Source organism: Carassius auratus, unplaced genomic scaffold (assembly GCF_003368295.1).
Source record: "Carassius auratus strain Wakin unplaced genomic scaffold, ASM336829v1 scaf_tig00014308, whole genome shotgun sequence".
NCBI lineage: Eukaryota > Metazoa > Chordata > Actinopteri > Cypriniformes > Cyprinidae > Carassius > Carassius auratus.
Genome location: NW_020524488.1, coordinates 136942 through 157242, shown reverse-complemented (window position 1 = coordinate 157242; position 20301 = coordinate 136942). Strand labels below are relative to the sequence as shown.

Sequence of the window (20301 nt, the reverse complement as noted above, 5' to 3'; positions counted from 1 at the left end):
CAATCAGGCAATAGAAAACAGGGTTATGTCACTGACTACATGAAAATGACTCCTACTGGCATTCATACACACACTGTAAATGCTAGCACCCTTATTGAAAAGATCAGTAAAAATGTCCGTTCTGGAATTATGCAGTGACCAGCTTGGTCAACTAACCTGGTTTTACACTAATTAGGCTGGTCTGGTTTGATGGTTTGAGACAAATGTTTGGCCTGTGTTAAGATAGGAAAGCAGCGGTCTGACTTGATAAACCACCTGAACGTTGTTTGAGCCAGATTGGGATGTAAATTATATTATCCGATCACTAGTTTTGCTGGGATTGGGATTTTTTCAGTATTTTAGTTCAATAAAGTCTTGCTGGCTATGATGGATAAAAAACCTAGTTGGGTCAGCTGCACATTAACATCCCATGCATTGGAGCAGCATCCAAACAATATGCATCTATCCAAGCACTTTCTCTTTTTCTCTTCATCCCCGTTTCCCTCCCTCTCTCTGGCTCTGTCTTCTGTCCACACCCGTCCATCTGGGTGAAGCAGAGGCGTGGACTGTTCTTGGCCCCTTTCTTCAGAGTTCAGTGTTCTATGTTTTCTGTGTTGGCTTCTCGTGATGCAGTAGGAAATTACTGCTAGCCCTCTGTCTCAGACAGAGCACTATACACAGAGAAGTAGAACATGTTGTCACTCTGGTGTGTTTACTGGAAAACTGTTACATGGCCTTGTTGCCATGGTGAGAAGACCCAGGAGCCGAGGGGACACATCTGTGTAAAATCGTGCGTTTCAGCTGCATTGCCTCATAGTTCAAGTCAGCAGAGGACCATGGGATGTTTCCCCTGCAGAGGAGCCAAATGGGCAACTCCCTTCTCAACACTCCCAGCTCCAGCTGGTAGAGGAACAACAAAACAATTTTAACAGTTTTGAGAAGCAGAAGAGATAAACAAAGCTTGAGCTTTACTGTTGCAGTATAGCTCCTTTGAACATTTCAAAGAGAAAAAGTTCAAATCGATATTTTTTAACTTCATACTAAATATTATATTATTTGTTTTTATTATCTGTTCTTTCATAATTTGGTCACTGTTCTTTATTCCAGCAAAATATTTCCATGAAACTCAAGAGATATTTGAAAGAATGTTCTGGCTACTCTCTTTAAGCTCCAAAATGCACTATAAATATATTACAAAAATAGTTTTTCATGCAAAACTATCATATTGGTAAGATTTAAATACTGTTTTTTTTTTATTATTATTATTTTATTTTTTTAGCAGCTTCATTCCTTACATACAGACAATACAGAAAAATATAACAGATAAAGTATACAAATCAAAAAGAAGAAAAAGGACATTAAGACAAAGTGTTGCCTCAAGAAAGAGGGTTTTAAGGAGGTTTTTAAGCAGAGAGATGTCAGAACAGCAGGGCTCATCAGTATTCCCAGAGCTAACTGAAAGCAGCAGAATGATGAAACACTACTGCAGATGACTTACAGCTGTGTGCTGGAGTGATGATACACACATAAACCACCATATTATGTGGAATGTACTGCACCTTTAGCTATATGACTGGTATACTACACTAGGTTCAAAGGTTTGGGGTCAATAGGATGTTTAGCATTAAGTCTCTTATGCTCACAAAGGCTGCATTTATTTGATCAAAAACTAGAGTATGGTGAAATAGTATTTCAATTTAAAATAACCATTTTAATATATTTGTAGTAAATATATTTCTATGATGGCAAAGCTGAATTTTCAACAGCCATTGCTCCAATCTCCAGTTCAAAATAACATAATTAATTTGAACTGAAAGCTTATGTAGGATTATGAATGTCTTGCTTGGGGTAGTGAATGACCTTCCCAAGTTAAAAAGACTGACAGACTGCAGTGTTTCTCAGGCTTTCCAGCTCCCGGTGCACCTCCCAGCTCTCAGATATCAGAATTCCAGCCCATAGCTGCAGCTGGCAGACCATGTTCCAGTGCTTCGCACACGCTTCACGCATGCATGTTAAGATAGGTGATGCAAGTTCACATCGAGCATGCAACATTATATAGCTGTATAAAACTCTAAACTAAAATCTGTTTGATTATGTTACGTGTGTATATGTGTGCATGTCTTTTTACTGCTATTGTTCCCTTGACCTGGAAGTATCCGGAGGTCAGGAGGGTATTTTTGTATGGTGGGGTAAGGTAATACGGGATTGTGTGCTGTGCAAACAGTGACTCTGCAGATCTTAACAGAGGTACATTCACGGAGTACACACACACATACTGATGAGAGCAAAATACAAAGAACGAAGGAAAGAGGAGAGAAAGAGCCTTTTCTTAGAAGAAGTGAAGTGCAATGAAGTGGCAGCACAACTGTTCTCTCTTCCACAGACTGTTTTGCACTGTCATAGATGTCAAGGAAGTTGTATTTCAGTCTGTTTTGTTCAGTGTCGTGTCTCCCTGGAATGGTTTTTTCTTGTGAATTCTGTTGCCCACTGAATTGGAACTTTTTCCCCTAACAGGCAGGAGATAAGCACTACCATCCAAGCTGTGCACGATGCAGCAGATGCAATCAAATGTTCACGGAGGGAGAGGAGATGTACTTACAGGGTGAGCACAACACTTTAATGCTACCTTTAACCCTCCGGGGTTCTTCGTTTAGGAGTCACACTCAGGACCTTCGGGTCAAAAATGACCGAAGAACCCCAGAGGGTTAATAGAGACGGTTGAAGCAGTTCTGGTACTTTCCACAAAAAGGTTCAAAGGTTGGAATATGTCTACACATACAGCCAGTTTGATGCAAAAAAAAAAAAAAAAGTAGTTATTAGAAAAATGTTTTCAGAAGGAAACTATTTGTTTGATCTTTTTTTTTAATCTTTTTAAAAATGTTGCTTTACAAATGAGGTCAATACTTCAATTTCTATACAAATAAAGCAAATGTTGTTAGAGGAATGTCCCATTTGTAATAGGAGGAAAACCATATGGTAAAAGAATTCTGATATACCCACCCTTATTTTGTCTTAATTTCTCTCTCTCTCTCTCTTTTTCTCTGTCTCAGGTTCTACAGTATGGCATCCAGACTGTAAGAACAACAGTGGACTGGAAGAGAAGTACAGAGTGAGTATCTATCAGTCTAAACACTTACTGTGAGCCAGTCACTCACTTAATCAGCCCCGTCTCTCTCTCTCTCTCTCTCTCTCTCTCTCTCTCTCTTTGCTGAACTCGTCCCTCATATTAATCCCAAAAACAACAGTCTACAAAACACTGGGAGATGTTTAAAATGCTCACATTCTTCAAACCGACTTTTAAAACTTCCCCAGGTGACTCCAAAGTTAAAATGAGGTCTCAGGTGCTCTAGCTGGAGCATTACATCTGAATCACAAAAAGAGAATGTATGTGTGTGCTTGTCAATGTGCATCTTGTCCATTCTGTTGTGATTCTCCTCCTTAGGCAGCTTGGCAACATCCTAAAGGAAAACCCAGTCCGTTTGATATCTTTTACCCCCAGTCTCAGGTTCAGAGCCGGGGCCCAGGTGGCTCTCGGCTGGGCCGGCATCCCCTGGGCAGTCGTGAGGTTTGCAGTCTTCTGCTCTGCACTCCCTCCAAACTGCAATGCTTCCGGCTAACTCAACTTTCACAGATAGTCTTGCTTTACTTCGAAGCAAGACTTAACTGCTGTGTGTGTGTGTGTGTGTGTTTTAAGCTTCATATTAGTTAACTTACATCCCCACTGCAAGACTGAATATGCTTGCACCCTCCTTCTTCAAGTTAGGCCATAATGGTCATAGAAATGTTAGAAATTCGTAAAAAGTAATCTTTTGTCCAACAAAATCAGGATCTGCCTGCATGCAAAAGATAGCAAGCAAGGCTGTGAGTAGGTGACTATGGATGAAGTGCTTAAGTTAGATGACAACTGGTGTGATGTCATATCCTGAAATGCCTTTACCTCCCTTCACAGCCCCTTCCACCCTCAGTAACATCTCTGCACCACTCAGAAAGGCAGGTACTGTATTCTGCTTCTGGCAGCAGATTGGAGAACTCCAAGTGTTGTTTTGCAGCTCTTGCCTTTGCAGTCATCCACCAGCAGAGGGCTTTCCGCCCTTGCCAACTTCCCCATAACAGCCTGTGTGTGAATCATTATGCTTTTCACCACTACAGGCATGTGGCTCAAGCCCTCCAGCACTCCATTCACCATTACAGGATTGACAGCTGTTTGACTCTTCATGCAGAACCATCTAAGATATGAGCTCATAATTTAGCTAACAGAACTGGTCACTTATACAGAATATGCTTCCTAATGTCGCACAGTTCTGGTGTTTTTGATGACATTTGACCTAGAGTCATATCTGAGGGATTGGCTGCCATGGCTGCATATTGTAGGATATGAAACAGAATGCATCTTGGGAAGGCTTGCATTGGAGTATGAGGCAATATGAGCTGGAAATCCTTTAGCTTTTGTGCTGAATGAAAGCTCAAAAATTTGTGCCTCATTCACCCAAAAATTAAAATGTTGTCATCATTTACTCTTGTCATTTATCCTCATGTCTTTGAAAGCTGTATGAATTCCCTCGTGAAAAAGAAGTGTGCTTAGTTAGACTGTACATGCATTTATAGTGTACTTCACATCTTAAAGGTACAGTACATAAAAAATGCACATTCAGATAATATAATATTAATGAAATAAAAGCCCACTTAATGACAGTACACTTTAATGACTGTTTCATAACACACTTAGACACACACACACACACACACACACACACACACACACACACACACACACACATATATATATATATATATATATATATATATATTAAAGTATGTTTTTAAATCCTTATGTTTATCTCTCATCTGACTTTAAAAAGTACACTTATTTTAATGTGTTGACTAACATACAAAGCACATGTAAAGTACTTATTATTTTAACTGTAGTGTGTTATTTGATTACATTTAAAATTATATGCTTCAAATTAACTAAATTGCAAATTCATCATTACAAATTTGTAATAACAACTAGATTTAAATACGTGATATACAAGTTTCAATAAAAATTACATTATATTTTAGTTTACCATATCAGTGCATTCATTAGTATCCATCAGATTTAAGAAATTTTGTAATAAAATCAAAATAATTAAGAAATTACATTTAAAGATATACTTATCATGATTTACTTTATGACGTTATGATCCTCTTTTGTTGCTCGAAAGCCCCAATCTCCATTCACTTCCATTTCATGAAAAAGAGCAGCGTGAACATTCTTCAGACTCTTTCCTTTCTGTTTCATGGAAAAAATTAAAGTCATATAGATTTAGAATGACATGAGAATAAGTAACTGTTGACAAAACATGCATTTTTAGCTGAGCTACCCCTTCAAGCTTCCCACTGGCATCTATGAGTGTGTTTATACATGTGTGTATTTTTTTCAGCTTATTGCTAACACAACATCTCGTTCTCCCGCAGCCCACGAGGTCATCGTCTGAGAGTATCTGTTCGAGACCTGGCTCGAGCATCCCTGGATCTCCAGGTCATACCATCTATGTGAGTCCCACTCATCGGCGTCCCCAATCGTTTCCAGAGTCTGTCAGATATAATCACTCAGTCCACAATGGATACTGATGCTGCTATACTTCAGGGTCGATGTTAAAAAAACATCCAGGAAAAGCACAGGAGTTTGCTTCACCTTCTTTTTCACTCTTTGCCTTTGCCTTGTATCTGTAGCATCATTTTAACAATAACACTGTTAAGCAAATGTTAAGCCGGGTAGCTTCTCTCATAAGCATGCCATCTTTCCACAGTATATGTTCGCCCTTTGTGAGAGCTGTTGCTCTGTTTGGATGTGATGTGAATGACCTTTCACCTGTGCCCTGAGCTCTTCCTCATCAACACCTTTTCTCCATGTGTTTCTCCACTTATGTGTCTCCTCCCTCCCTGTCCCTGTCCCTCATCCTCTCCTTCCTCCAGGCAAAAGTAGACAATGAGATTATTGATTACAAGGACCTAGCAGCCATCCCCAGAGTCAAGGCCATTTATGACATAGAGCGTCCAGACATGATATCCTATGAGTCTCTCCATTCCACCTCCTCCACCCTGGAAAGACAAGGAAGGCACAGCCCTGGAGAGGTAATCCGAATCGTAAACTTTTAGTGTCTTTCTCATAAAAAAACAATGTCCTTTTATGACCGAATATGATATATATAGCCACTGTATGGCTGTGTAGAAATTACAATTTCACCGATTTATGTTTATAAATTTATTCTCCTTTTTGGACTAGGTGGGATTTTCATAAAAAGTCAACTTTAGCTGTTTTATCTCAAATCTGACAGCGCTCCTGCCTAAAATTTTGTGGACAGCCATACTCTGTACATTTAACATCCTTCTACTTCAATTTGGAGATCTGGAGATCTAGTCTAGTGGTTCTCGACCTTTTTAACCCTAGGGCCTCCACCGCACAACACAATATTAGAAGTCCATACTTATTATATGCTATGACATATTAGTGTATATATAAATATATGATATGATAGTATTTCAAACTGTTATTATGACAGAGTTGTAACTTTTTTATTGCTATATTGATTTCACATTAATTAAATAATTTAATACAAAGTTAATTAAATAAATTAATCAACATTAATTTTGTTATTCCAGAATGGTGTGTTCTTCAAAAACAATATTTATTGATAGAAAATAAATATATACAGTAGTACTTTTTACATATTTATTACAATTTCATTAATTATGTAATTATGACAAAGATTTTTTTACCTTTTTATTGCTATATAAATTAATTTGGTGTACTAAATATATTATATTAGCTACAGTTATTTTTCTGATTCCAGAAGTTATTTGCTTTGTTTCAGTACTGTATAAAAACAATAGTAATTTTGCAATTATGAAAAAAAAATCTTTTTTTATAGATTTATAAACTAAAATAGAACTAAATTTATTTCTATAATATATATATATATATATATATATATATATATATATATATATATATATATATATATATATATATATATATATATATATATATATATATATATATATATATCAATACATAAGTTTTTCTGCGGTCCCCTTGGAAGTTTCTGAGGCCCTCCAATGGGCCCCGGGCCCCCTGGTTTAGAACCACTGGTCTAGTCTCGATAACCAAAACTGCACATGGTTTTTAGCCAGTTGCGACCAGACTACCGCTATAAAACAGACCCAACTCCATCTTTGTGATAATAACGTCCCATCCCCAGTTCCTTATCACAGTGACCATAATACCTTTCTGACCCCATGATCCCATTAGTGTTCCAAAAAACACTATTGGTTGAGGCTCTCAGGCCACAGACAGAGCAGATGTGAGCAAGTGTGTGTATTTGCTCATTTCTCTGTATGTGATCATGTGCATTGCATGTATTCCTGTTAACATGTTTAGCTGTATGTCTATGCATGAAAAGAATGTATGCAAATTGTGTTTTTTTATTCTCTGTGACTGCTCTTGTTCCCTTTGTCTATTAAACATTGTTCTGCTGTACCTGAAAACGCCTGTGCGCCTTCTCTGTGTAGAGACAGCACTGTCACAGCGCCACCTGGTGACTATAATCAAAATCTCAGATAAACTGCGGTGATGAAGATGTGTGTTAAATGGATATTTCCGGGGGTTTTCATCTGCACCTGTGGTTGATTATAAAAGCCACTCATTTAGACTTGTCCTTGACTGTGTATAAACAAACAGAAAATTTATTTACACACTTACAATTGAAGTCTAAACAGCAATTTTTTCATGATTCCGTAATAAAATCTAAAATCTAAAATAAAAAAAGAACAACATTTGTCACATTTTATTAATATAATGCATCCCTGCTAAATAAAAGTATTAATTTCATGAAAATAAAATATAAAGAAAAGATACTGCTTACCCCAAATTTTGTTTGATGTTTAAATATTTTCACTGGAAAACAAGACCAAGATATTGATTAAGCAAAAGTATCTGGGTTTACTTTTTTAGCTGGTTATGATATGGGTTTATGACATGTATGCCATAGCAGAAATAGCTGCAAAGAAAATGTCAGTAAACAATTTTATCTCACCACTTTCATGCTAACACTCGAAATTATACTTTCGAAAGAATATAGTTCATTATTTTCTTAATAGCCCACTAGCCAAATAGACTTCCATTGTAAGTGTTTTACAGTTAACAAAATTACTGTCTGTGCAAATCAAGTTGAAAATGGCCAAGAATATTCCTTTAATGCATACAATATTCGAGTCACCGACAAGTTCATAGAGTAACCAAACTCAACCCCTTTCCTCCCCTACAGCCTGTCAAAGCCTCAAGTGGCAGCCCACCCAGAGGCAGAGCCACAGTAAGTGTGTGCAGGATAGAAATAAAGCCACTGACATAACCAGTTAGTTTGTGGATCACCAACCCAAACTAAGAAGAACACAATTAACGTATTCATTTACAAACCTTACTTAATCAAATGAGCATGAACATCTAATGCCTCTTACACCTAGTTTCTCTCATCTCATTGGCCACTATCTGAACTCTTAAGTGTGTACTCAAACACCCAGTGAAAAACTGAAGAATCTGTCAAGCTTCTATGTGTGCCATGGCAATGGTGTACATTCATGCTCATTCTCAATGAACTGAAATGTCTTTCCCAGAACACATACATCCGATCTGTGTCACTGTTAGCATAACATTAGCATCTAACATTCAAAATGAACACTGCAAGCGCCTTTTTACAATTCATCTTCCACTTTCGTTACATTCATTTAATTTAAAACATCATCCAATGCATGTTGGGTCACAGAAAACACAGCTGTTTCCATGACGCATAACATAATGTTATTTTTAGTGATTTTAATTCTGTGTCCACATTCCCAGACCCTGCCACAAGACCCCTCCTCATTGTCCGCAGAAACAGTAAGTTGTCAGTGACCTCCCTCTGAACCCTGCCACAGCTGTGGACACTTATTAACTCTTCATGAAGATGGCGCTGAGCTTCAGCTAACTCTTGAGCACTGGAAGAAGTCCTCTGTTTAAATTAATGGCAAACACCCAAAAGTGTCCTGTTGGAGTGTGTGTTCATGTTTGTAATGTATGTCTGTCTGTATTTATTTCTGTTTGTCATTGTCCCAGCAACAGCTGAGTGAATCTCACAAAATTAAGCTTTTTTAAAAAAAATTTTGCTTTACATTTTTGTGTGTGTGTGTGTGGGGGGGGGGGGTGCGTGTGTGTGTTCAAAAGCTCAAGATTTTATTTAAAAAAAAATGTATCTTTTATTCAGCAAGAATGCATTTAATTGATCAAAAGTGACAGATTTTTAAATTTTTACAAAATAATCTATTTCAAATAAATGCTGTTCTTTTAAACTTTTTCTTCATCAAAGAACCCTGAATGAAATAAGGGGGGGAAAGTATCAAAGTTTATATTCAACACTGATAATAATAAATAATTCTTGAGCATCAAATCAGCATATTTCAATTATTTCTGCTGAAAATTCAGCTTAATCACTGGAATAAATCACTTTGTAAAATATATTACAATAGACAAGTTATTTTAAATCGCAATTGTAATTCATTCAAATTGTGTTGATTTATTATTATTAATATTATTGTAAAAAAATCGGTCAAATAAATGCAGCCTTGGAGGCATTTTCCAAACAATTAAATATGTGAACAGTTTTGTGACATTAACCCATAAAACAACTAATATACAAACAGTCTAATATATAAAACTTTAAAAAGCATAAAACACAGTGACATGATTTAATCGCAGTATTTGCATTTCTGTATTGCTCTATGGCATACAGTCTCCTATCCACCTTTTAGTACTGATTCTGATGCATACTTACATAGATCTTTTGTTCCTGTTCTGTTTCAGTCTCCAAGGACACTGTCTCCCACCCCGTCCGCTGAGGTTAGAGGCTGTTCATAATGCTAAGTTTTCTTTATTACTCTACAGCTAATACAGCAGTACATGATCATTAAACCATGTCTTGAAAGCATAGTCCACCCAAAAATAAAAATTCTGTCATCATTTAGCCACCCTCATTCAGAAGAAATAAGATATTTTGAAAAATGTTGGTAACCAAACTTGCATAACATGGTCTAACAATATAATAAAGGTCAATGGGAACTAAAACCAACATTGGTCACCAACATTCTTCCAAATATCTAAAAGACGAGTAAATGAAGACAGAATTAAAATGTTTTGGTCCCTTTAATGTGTAGTAATGTGAATGTGTTTTGAACCTTCCCGTACAGTATGTAATGTTGTGTGTGCATGTCTATCGTAGGGTTGTTATGACATAAGGGAGCGCATCATGCAAAGATCCACCAGTCAGGGCTCCATCGGCTCTCCGGTTTACCACCGCCATAGCTATATACCCCCTCTGTCCAAGTCTCCCCAGCACTTCCACAGACCAGGTGAGTCAGATGAAATGATCCAAATCCTTCCTCTATAGGATTCCAGCGGAGTGTGTGGATGAGCGAGATCTCCTTACAACATTTTGGCTCGCGTTGCCTTTTCTCGCTTTCCGTTTCCTCCTGAGCTTGTAACCTGCTTCCATCCTTTGCTCATATGTGCTCATTCCATCCTCTTTTTCCTTCATCCTCCTCCTCTGTTCCTTTTCCTCTTCTCTGAGCGGCCGGCAGGAATGCTGAAGCTCTGCTCCTCTTTGCGCTCCAGCGACACGCGCCCTACCTCCCCTTTCCGACATCACTTCCTCCCCCATAACAAAGGTAAGGCCTCTCCTCTCCCCATTGCCCGACCTCTTCTCCTCGTTCTCAGTGTCAATATTGTTCCGTAGTCACAAATCCACCCCCTCATCTGATTCAGACCTGCTGAAGTGTCTTGACTGTGACTTTTTAGCTTGTAAAGCTGTGCTTTTGCCGGCTCTGTTTGAGAAATTCATAATGAAATGCTTGAATGGCAACCTTATGAAGTCAAGGGCTGTATTTGATCAAACTAAAGCACATCTAATGCAAGTTGCTAATGCACAGTTTACTAATCACATGCTCGTGTGTAATGTCCCTCTGTCCTCTCCACAGATTCTTTCTGCATAGGTATGTCTTGGCTTCATGGCTGTTGTTGACTCTGGGTAGAGCAATTTGGTGCCTGTGGCAGTTTAGAAGCATGCTGGGCCTGTGTTTTGACCATTCAGAATTTGGTGTATTCGATACTGAATTAACCAGTAATTCTGGGTTTCATACATTTGCTTTCCATAACTTTCCATAACAAATAAAAAAAGCATATCCCCCAAATAAATATAATAATATTTTTCATTATTATTTTTATTATACAAATAATAATATTTGCGGGATGTACTTAACATTGATGCTTACCTTATGTAAAAGCAGGGGAGTGCATGTGTTGTCTTGAAATGCATTCTCTCTACACAGCTCACTAGTTTTAGGAATGTGTTCCTGTTGCATGCTTTCATTTGTTTTTTCACAGGCGACAAGTAGCCCTTTAAAGCAGGGGTCACCAATCTCGGTCCTGGAGGGCTGGTTTAGCTCGGGTTTAGCTCGAACTTGCCTCAACAAACCTGCCTGAAAGATTAAAGTATGCATAGCAAGACCTTGATTAGCTGGTTCAGTTGTGTTGGATTAGGGTTGGAGCTAAACTCTGCAGGACAACAGCTCTCCAAGACCGAGTTTGGTGACCCCTGTTTTAAGGATATTCAAAGTATTCCTGCCGGGGTGAATTTGACATTCATCTTTTTACTGTGGTGGTGAATGTTACCGTGTTCATGATTGTGAAGTATTTGCATGCAGCTTTCCTGAGGCAGTTCTTCTTTTCCAATCTTAATGTCTTTCAACACCTGTTCTCTTCCTTGGGTCCGACCCACAAGGTTCAGTCCGTCTCTCTGTCACCTCTCTGTCGAAGCCCTTTTCTGTTCGTCCATCTTTCCGACAGTGAAGATATATTCGGGCACTATTCTCTCACACTTTTTTCCTTTTTTATTCTTTCTTTCTTTTTATGTTCTTTGCTTTCTCCCGCTTCTTCTGCTCTTCTTGTTTGGAGGCACTGAGCCATCCAGCGGCCGGAGTTCTCCTCTTTCCTCTCGACCAGCCACCCCGACCCTCTCTCTGACCCCTAAACACTTCCACATCCCAGGTAGGAGCCGGAGCATCATCAGAGAGATTTTCTGCTTTCTCTTTCTCCCTCAGTTCTTTAATTTCAATGCCCGCCATAATGCATATATGCCTATTCTTGTTTATTGTCTTGATTGTAGATTTTATTTACAACTTATGCTGAGTACATGTACTGATTCAGAAATTTTGGTCATACTTTATATGCATTGCATTTCCCCAGATCATGATCATAACTGATACGAATGGAGTGTCTTATTTCTGGCTTAGGTGGTATTAAAAATGTTTTATTAAAACTAGATCTTTTTTGTATTTTATTTTTATAATTCACAGACCAAGGCATTAACATGTATAGAAAACCACCAATCTACAAACAGCATGGTATGGTTGCTTCAAATTTTAAGCTTTTCAATCTATCCATCTAAAATAATATTTATTTTACACGCCGAATAATGTTGTTTTTGTTTGTTAGATTTTTTTAAGTGCCTGTCATTATGGTGTGTTAACAAGCATGATTTCTGATAATTATTTTTATCATTTATATTTATGTTTTTTTTTTATGTGTGTTGGCTCCATCCATCCATTACTTTGTGATTATGATGCTATGATCACATCTTATGTTCATATGTAAGTACCATTTCACATCATAAACATTTCTCATTTTTGAGACTCTTTCTTTTTCTTTAATCGCTTCCTCACAACCAATTGGCCCATGGCAAGAAACTAAAATCCTCCTTCTTTAACAATTGCCATAAAACTTCTGAAGATTCTGAAAATTGCATAATGTTATTGCCTGCAAGATCCCTTAACAAATCCACTGACACCTCAGAAGACTCTGCTTTGGTCTCTTTCTTACACACTCTTCAAATCTTCACATAGTTTCAGTAAACTCAAAGGCACCTTTTGAACAGTTCTGTTTAACGGTATCAAACTACAGTTCATATATCTACATTTCTCTGCTTGCTTAATATGATAAAAATCTATACATTTGCAGAAGCATGTGTGCTCTATCCACTTTATACTGTCCTGCACTAAATGCAGTATTGGCCATTGACATTCAAAGCTTTTGATACTGTCTATGAATACAGATTTTTTACACATAAAAATCCTGAAATGCTTTGAACTGAATGGCCAGCGCTACAATTACTGCCAGCCTGTGAGAGTCTGTCACTGATAGTCCAGTTCCCCCAAAATACCGATTCAGATTCAGCTGCCCTGGCAGCCCAAAGCAAGTCTGCTGATGACATCATCAAATCATCCAAGTTCCCCGCTGCCCACGCCCCTCAGCCGGACGAAACACCAAAGATCGAGACCGACTACTGGCCGTGTCCTCCGTCCCTTGCTGCTTTAGGTACGCTCCTGTTGCTGGCAGTAACCAAAAATCAATGGAAGCCATCTGTGAATTCAAACATTGCTCTGTGGGTGGAGAACTCTTGGACAGCTGCTGGTCAATTTGGCCTGGTGTTCCCATCTGACTGGTCCTAGAGCCAGATGTGGTGGCTTTAAAACTTTAGGATGCTATAGATGGCTTAACATTTCATTGTAAATAAAAAACATTTTACCACTCAGTCTGACCATGTTTTTATTTTTCATGATTTGTTTTCATATGATTTAACTCATTGTTATTTTTATTCGATTATGTGTGAAACGGAACTCTATAGGTTCCGTTGCAGGTCACCATGGGTACAATGATAATTTTTTTCCTTTTTTTTTTTTTTTTAATCTTTTCTGGTCATGGACGAGGCAGGCTCAGACGGGAGGAGTCGGTCACGGGATGAAGAAGAAGAAGAGCAACTGAAACGCAGACAACTTCAGGAAGAACATCTCAGCAAGGTCAAGCGCGTATTAATGCTTATACATTCCTTGTGTGATTTTAGTCAAAGCAGCCATTTACGTAAATGCATATATGTGCCAAATTATGCTGCATGGCACAGTGTTATTTACACATGCTGTCTGCATTGTTTTAAAGCTGCGGTAAGAAACTTTTGATGCTCTAGCGGTTAATAAACAGAACTGCTTGCGTCTTGCGGAAGAACATCGTAGCCGGAACTACTTCTCTCTGTTTATGTCTATGAAGAATCACAAAGGTACTGGGTTACTCCGCCGCAGTACCCCCGAAGCAATCTAAAATAGTCCGAATATAAACACTTATTATAGGTGCACCCTAGTGATTCAGGACAAGCCAAAAACACGGTTTGGAAAATGGATTCATGGTGTACTCGCTTATTATATACATTTTTCTACATTTTGAACACAAACAAAGTTTTTTACAAAAGTTCCCTACAGCACCTTTAATACCCAAATCACTTAAATAATTATGCAAACACACCTTGCATATCTGTATAGTGACTGGGGGTGTTTATTGAATAAGGCTAATACTTTGTAAATGCAGGCTAATAAGCATGCTAAAGTTTAATAAATGTAACCTCTATCTGATCGTACTTTCAGTACTCGGTATACTCAGTATAAGACTGTGTTTAACTGCAGATCCAGTCTGGACTCGGGAAGCTCATTCTGAAGGAGGAGATGAAAAAGGAGATGAACCGAGAGAGATACATACGAAGTGTGGCCGCCCAGCGCTTTGACTCCCAATATGCTAACTGCACCACAGGTATAATGCCACCTGCTTTCAAAGCAATCACAACAAATATAGCTTTATTCAGACATTGGTATATTAGTACAAAAGTATTCTGTCCTCTGTTGTAGACTCCCAAACGGTTAAAACATCATCTCTGCCTGGATATGGACGGAATGGACTCAATCGGGTAAGTCTCAGCCATTCATCTGTTATTTACTTATATTTAAAAAGTGCATGTAAAAGGCATTTAAAATTGTATTTATTCCTGTGATAGCACAGTTGAACTTTCTGCAGCCATTCCTCCAGTCTTCAGTGTCACATGATCCTTCAGAAATCATTCTAATATGCTGATTTGGTGCTCGAGAAATATTTCTTATTATTATCAATGTTAGAAAAAATTTTATTCATATGAAAATAACAAGCAGAAAATCCGTTTTTAACACTGATAAGAGTAAGAACCATTATTAATAAGCATCTTTAATAACTGAGCAATTACATTAATTAATAAATACATTAAAAAACAATTTTATACTTTTAAATTGTAATAGTATTTCACCATATACAGTTTTTACTGTATATTTGATCAAATAAATGCAGTCTTGGTAAACATAAGAGACTTCTTGAGCATGTCGAATAAATTAGGCCGCCATAACAAATTAAAGTGCATCTTTAATGACTTTCTTTTTTTGTCTGTGCTTCCAGCCCCAGTCTGCAGAACTATCTCAGTATAACAGTTATGGGGATGTGTGTGGAGGACAAAGAGGTAAAATGCAATACTTCTAATACTGAAAATACATCTAATAAATAATAAATAAATACAATTAAGTCATATTTAGCAATATTTGGGAATTTGTCTCTTTCTGATTTACACAGATTTCAAGGTATGTGACTGGCCTGCAGTATTTACTGAGCATGTGCATCAGCAGTCATACACACATGGAAGTCAAATCATGCTACATGTAACCAGAATGGCACTCATGTCCTCATTGCTATGCTTGTGTCTGAGTTTGAGCCGTGGGGAAAGACAAGAGCACAGTCAAGGGTTTGATATGTTGAAAAACTCCCCCACCCCTGAGAACACATCACATGGATAGTGGCTTGATCCACTTCCCTTCTGAGAACTTGATACAGAGCAATAGCTGTTAGGAATGAGATCCAGACTATTTCCCAAGGTCTTGAAAACAGTTTTCTGCTTTCTTTTCATATCATTTGCATCACCTGTATGTGTTCTGTTCTATAGCCCACCCAAGATGCCCAAGATTCCATTACAAGAATGGACAGGGGAATGTCTATGCCTAATATGTTGGAATATAAAGCAAGTATCCCAAATATTTACAACAATTATTTTTTTCTTCTCTCTTCCATCTCGAAATGCTCCTCTGTTCAATAAATAATCAACCCCCTTCCGAAACCAAGATTAATCAGTCAGTGGCATCATTTTGGCTCATCTTCACAGGCGATGGTCAGTGGGAAGAACAAGCCTAGCATAACTTGTACAGCTTCCAGTGCTATGATGAAATGATGTCATCACTTGACATACTCTGTTTTAGCAGTGCATAGTTTCGAGATCATTCAATCATTCTGAACTCCTGGTTCCCATTAAAGAGGCGTCATGGTTACACATGGTAATATTTTGTGAAAGTGGTTGCTTTAGTTACCCAGAAGCCTGATTCTCTAGGGCTGAACTTAAATTCATTGCGTCGGCCTTATAGCTAATAGTTATTGGCTAGATTATATAGATTAGAATGTAATAGGTTTTCCCAGCAATTTATAAGAAACAACAACTGGCATGATTGTAGACTGTTAACTGTTTGCAGAAGTGCTAGCATCAACAGCATTATAATTCCTTCCTGTAAATGCAGTTGGCAAAAACGCCTGGCCAGCTGTACAAAAAAAAACCATTCATTTCAGTGGTGAAAATAAATTGATTCATAGAATCTTTTTTATTTTTAATGCACATTCTGAACTCCAACATTTGCTAGCTAAAAGGAGACTAGACTAAGAGACGGCTATGGAAGTTCATATAATATCTGCAGCAAATATTACTTTGCATTATGTATTACAGATAAAATAAACATCAAGTAACTTCTGAGATTGCCACAACAAAAAAGCTTAATCAAATTTTAGATTGAATGTGAGACGTTTTCTGACATTTACTTACTGCTGCATTTGCTCTTCGCTTATTTGAAATATTCATTGTGATGTCTGTTAACGTTACTTGTTCCAAGAACACTGAACTTTAAGTGTTTTCTGAAAATGTTATTTTCCCCCATATACAAATCAATATATGGTACAGGAACCAAGATTTGTTCTTCTCCATGCTAAACCACACCCCCAGCTGCTAACTGTATCTATTTTGTAATTAAAGCATATTATATTATTCAATTCAGCACTTCTTTCCCACCCATATTGAGAAAAACAGACTGTCTGGTTTGGAAATACAGTACATGCTCACACTCTGTCTCACACAAGGCTCACCTACTGTTGTTCCTCTCTGCATGCTCTAACCCACCTCCTGCATACTCACTCTCTCACTAGCACTATGTGCTGCACTGTTGTATTTTCGGCAAGAGTTGGTGTTTGTGTGTCATGTTAAGATACAATGACCGTGCATCATCCCCTTGTCCATTTGCTTTCAGCAGTTCATTGTGTTTGGCAAATGCCTCGCATAGCATTCTCCATAACAACACAATCCCTCCTTTTGTAAAGGTGTACCCATATGAAATGCTCACTGTCACCAACAGAGGGCGTGCTAAGCTCCCGAAGGATGTGGACAGGACGAGACTGGAGGTAAATGGCACCCGATAACCTCACTGAATGGAAATTGCATGAAAGTAAATGACTCTTTCTTTGCCACTTGAAAAGTGTGACTGCTTTGAATTGCGTAAATCAGAGGAAATGGCATCGCAGCATTTTAAGGCTACATTCAAAATGCCTTTATTGTTCTGTAAAATATAACAACAACAGTATTGTTCTTATTATTAAATGTTCACATATCTAAATAAAATAATAAACAATACAAATATTGTTTACAGTAATTATTTTTGATGTTGTTATTAGACTATTATTTAAATGATAAAAATTTAATAAAATATCACTGTTGCAATAATACTGCTGTACGTTTTCATTTATATTATTTGTGCTGTTATCAGCTATAGCTTATTTAAACACTTATTAAATAGTAAAATATTGCTTATAATACTAATAATTATTATTATTATTCAAAATTATTATTTAAATGATAAAAACTATTATTATTACTGTTGTTGTCAAAACAATAAATGCATTTTGAATGTATTTTAAGATGCAGTAGCTTTATTAGTAGCTGTAGTCATACCAAATGGGGGAGAAAGTTCCTTTTTGTCTTAGCTGATCTCATGCCTAATGATTTATAATTCTTCAATATTTCTCTCTTCTTATTTATATCTAGCGCCACTTGGCTCCCGTGACATTCTTTGATATTTTTGGGATGAAGATCCATGAGTTTGACAGACTTCCTCTTTGGAAGCGCAACGACATGAAGAAGAAAGCCAAGCTCTTCTAAACTAGCTGATTGTGCATGTTTTAATTTATCAGTCACTCAGATGTATTAGAGCGATAGTCCTAACTTTTTTCATCTTTTTTTTTTTTTTTTTGCATCCAATTACATGCACAAAAAAGTTTTATTTTGCTTCAGAAAGACCACTTTTTATTTTCCTAAATCTATATATCTTTATCTTTAATGAGTGAGTGTTTGAATAGGAATCAAATGAGGTGCACGTGACCCCTAGATGCCAACACGCAACGAGCGAGCTCTCAATAAACCTGCCTCTAGGACCAGAGGGTTTTATCCTCCTCCCTCCTGGCCCACTTGTAAAACAGGACTGTAATTTTTTAGATGGGGAACCGGGGGCTGTCAGCAGGGTTCTCCCTCTAAACAGGCCGTTAAGGTGGTGGAGTTGTAGGGATCCCTGGAGCCCCCTGCTGCTGCGGACCTAACGAGGCCTTTGAAGTACGTTAAAAGCGGGAAGTGAGAGCTACTGAAGATCCTTTACCTGCGGAGCCGAGCTTCTGGAATACATTAGAAAACTGAAATCGGCGTCCTGTCCCACCAGCACTCTGCCGCCTCGTCACAATCTACAATCCTAAAAAAAATATATATATCCTACATGTAAAGTAGCAAGCATGTTCACCAAAACCAAAGCCCAAAACAGCACCCGAGATATGGATGATTCTTTATCTACAACCCACTAGTCTGATAATCAGGCGGTGGTGATTATTATTAATATTAATATTAATATTTCTAAAATTAAGCTTAAATTACTTTAAAATATATATTATTAGATTTCACTACTAGAGGTCAGCCGTGGGACAATATCAGACGTCGGCCCGCACTAAAACAGCTTCCTCTGAATCAGACAATCCGTGTATTGCGACTTCCGGTTTTATTTAGCGTTTTATTTAGAATAAAGCACGCAAAGCCTTTGAAATGACTGCCTCAGAGGTGTTTCAAAACTGCCACTGTGTTGACGTGGGATCGTCGGAGCTGTAGCCATAGCATTTGTGCCAGGTGTAGACTCGATATCAGGGCCGTATCTCTGTCGTACATTTATATTGCTGCTGAATAATGCAGTTCCCATAGACACCATCTCATCTTGCAGATGTACAGTATCATGGGCTGATGTTGGCTATTATTCTCAGCGGTTCTCTGTGTTACTAGCAGGGTTAATGACAGAGGACTAGGACATATTACAGTATTGTGCTTTTATAGGATCACAAAACATACGACTATAACAAGCGTGATTACTAGAAACAGACGTGTATGTGACTTTAAAAAAGAATGAAGAGTTGGTTTTGATACCCCTACTGTGTACCTCACCTTTTTCTGTCTTTTATGAGGGAAAGATTTGATGAATATGAAATACAAGCTCTGCCGAGGAATAAAACTCTGCTTCAGATCATATTGTCTGACTTAGTTATAACTGTGTGGTGCACTTTACATGAAATACAAGCCTCTGTGCCATAAGGGGGCCGTTTCAAGTGGGAGGTCCGCTTGTTGAGTCATTTGGAAATCCTTGGGTGCTTTCCTTCATGTTTTCTATGCCTGACAAATATACCCGATGGAATGACCTCTTTCCCAAACGCTCTCCTCCCAGGCTCCAGAGTCAGTCGAACTCAAAACAAGCCTGGGCACTGTGTTACTCTACAATGGTTCCACTCTGAATTGTAGAAGGTATTTGAGCAAGAATGAGTGTTTATTGGTGTTTCTGGTCACCCATAACACTGTCACCCTCTGCACAGAATAGAAAGACACATTTATCCATGTTCGACAGACTGTAACAGACTCTCCAGTACAAAAAGAAAAGAAAGAAAATGACAGAGGGGTGTGATTTATCAGTATATTTTACATATAACTGGATGAATTATAATAATAACAATTATTATTAAATTCTATTTTTACAGCACAACAGTATAATAATATATAAAAGTTTTAATTTTTGCAGTACAATAGTAGTATTGCAACAATTTATTTCTCTATGGATTTAATTTCTTTAATAATTCATACAACAGAATGTTTGAATAATAACAACAATATGAATGTTTATACATATAAAAATAACACTATTATTATTATTGTTATTATACTGAATTGGGTAAATACAAGCCCCTGTCCA

General features: G+C 37.6%; 1 protein-coding gene across 25 annotated transcripts in view; it reads left to right on the top strand.

The window, feature by feature from the left end:
• Window positions 1-19587, top strand: part of LOC113074310 (actin-binding LIM protein 1-like) — a 61370-nt gene extending 41783 nt beyond the window's left edge. For 3 of the 25 annotated variants that reach the window (XM_026247087.1, XM_026247085.1, XM_026247110.1), the window contains 23 exons: window positions 2494-2581; window positions 3030-3088; window positions 3422-3544; window positions 3929-3973; window positions 5437-5514; window positions 5938-6096; window positions 8289-8333; window positions 8858-8896; window positions 9857-9892; window positions 10272-10401; window positions 10630-10716; window positions 11026-11040; window positions 12002-12094; window positions 12403-12450; window positions 13274-13420; window positions 13817-13902; window positions 14557-14680; window positions 14776-14834; window positions 15350-15410; window positions 15521-15528; window positions 15888-15962; window positions 17357-17437; window positions 18078-19587. In XM_026247087.1, the coding sequence (XP_026102872.1) occupies window positions 2494-2581; window positions 3030-3088; window positions 3422-3544; window positions 3929-3973; window positions 5437-5514; window positions 5938-6096; window positions 8289-8333; window positions 8858-8896; window positions 9857-9892; window positions 10272-10401; window positions 10630-10716; window positions 11026-11040; window positions 12002-12094; window positions 12403-12450; window positions 13274-13420; window positions 13817-13902; window positions 14557-14680; window positions 14776-14834; window positions 15350-15410; window positions 15521-15528; window positions 15888-15962; window positions 17357-17437; window positions 18078-18191 (1800 nt within the window). In that variant the 3' untranslated portion in view covers window positions 18192-19587. The other 22 variants (XM_026247096.1, XM_026247111.1, XM_026247097.1 and 19 more) reach the window with 21 other exon arrangements.
• The last annotated feature ends 714 nt before the right edge of the window (window positions 19588-20301 follow it).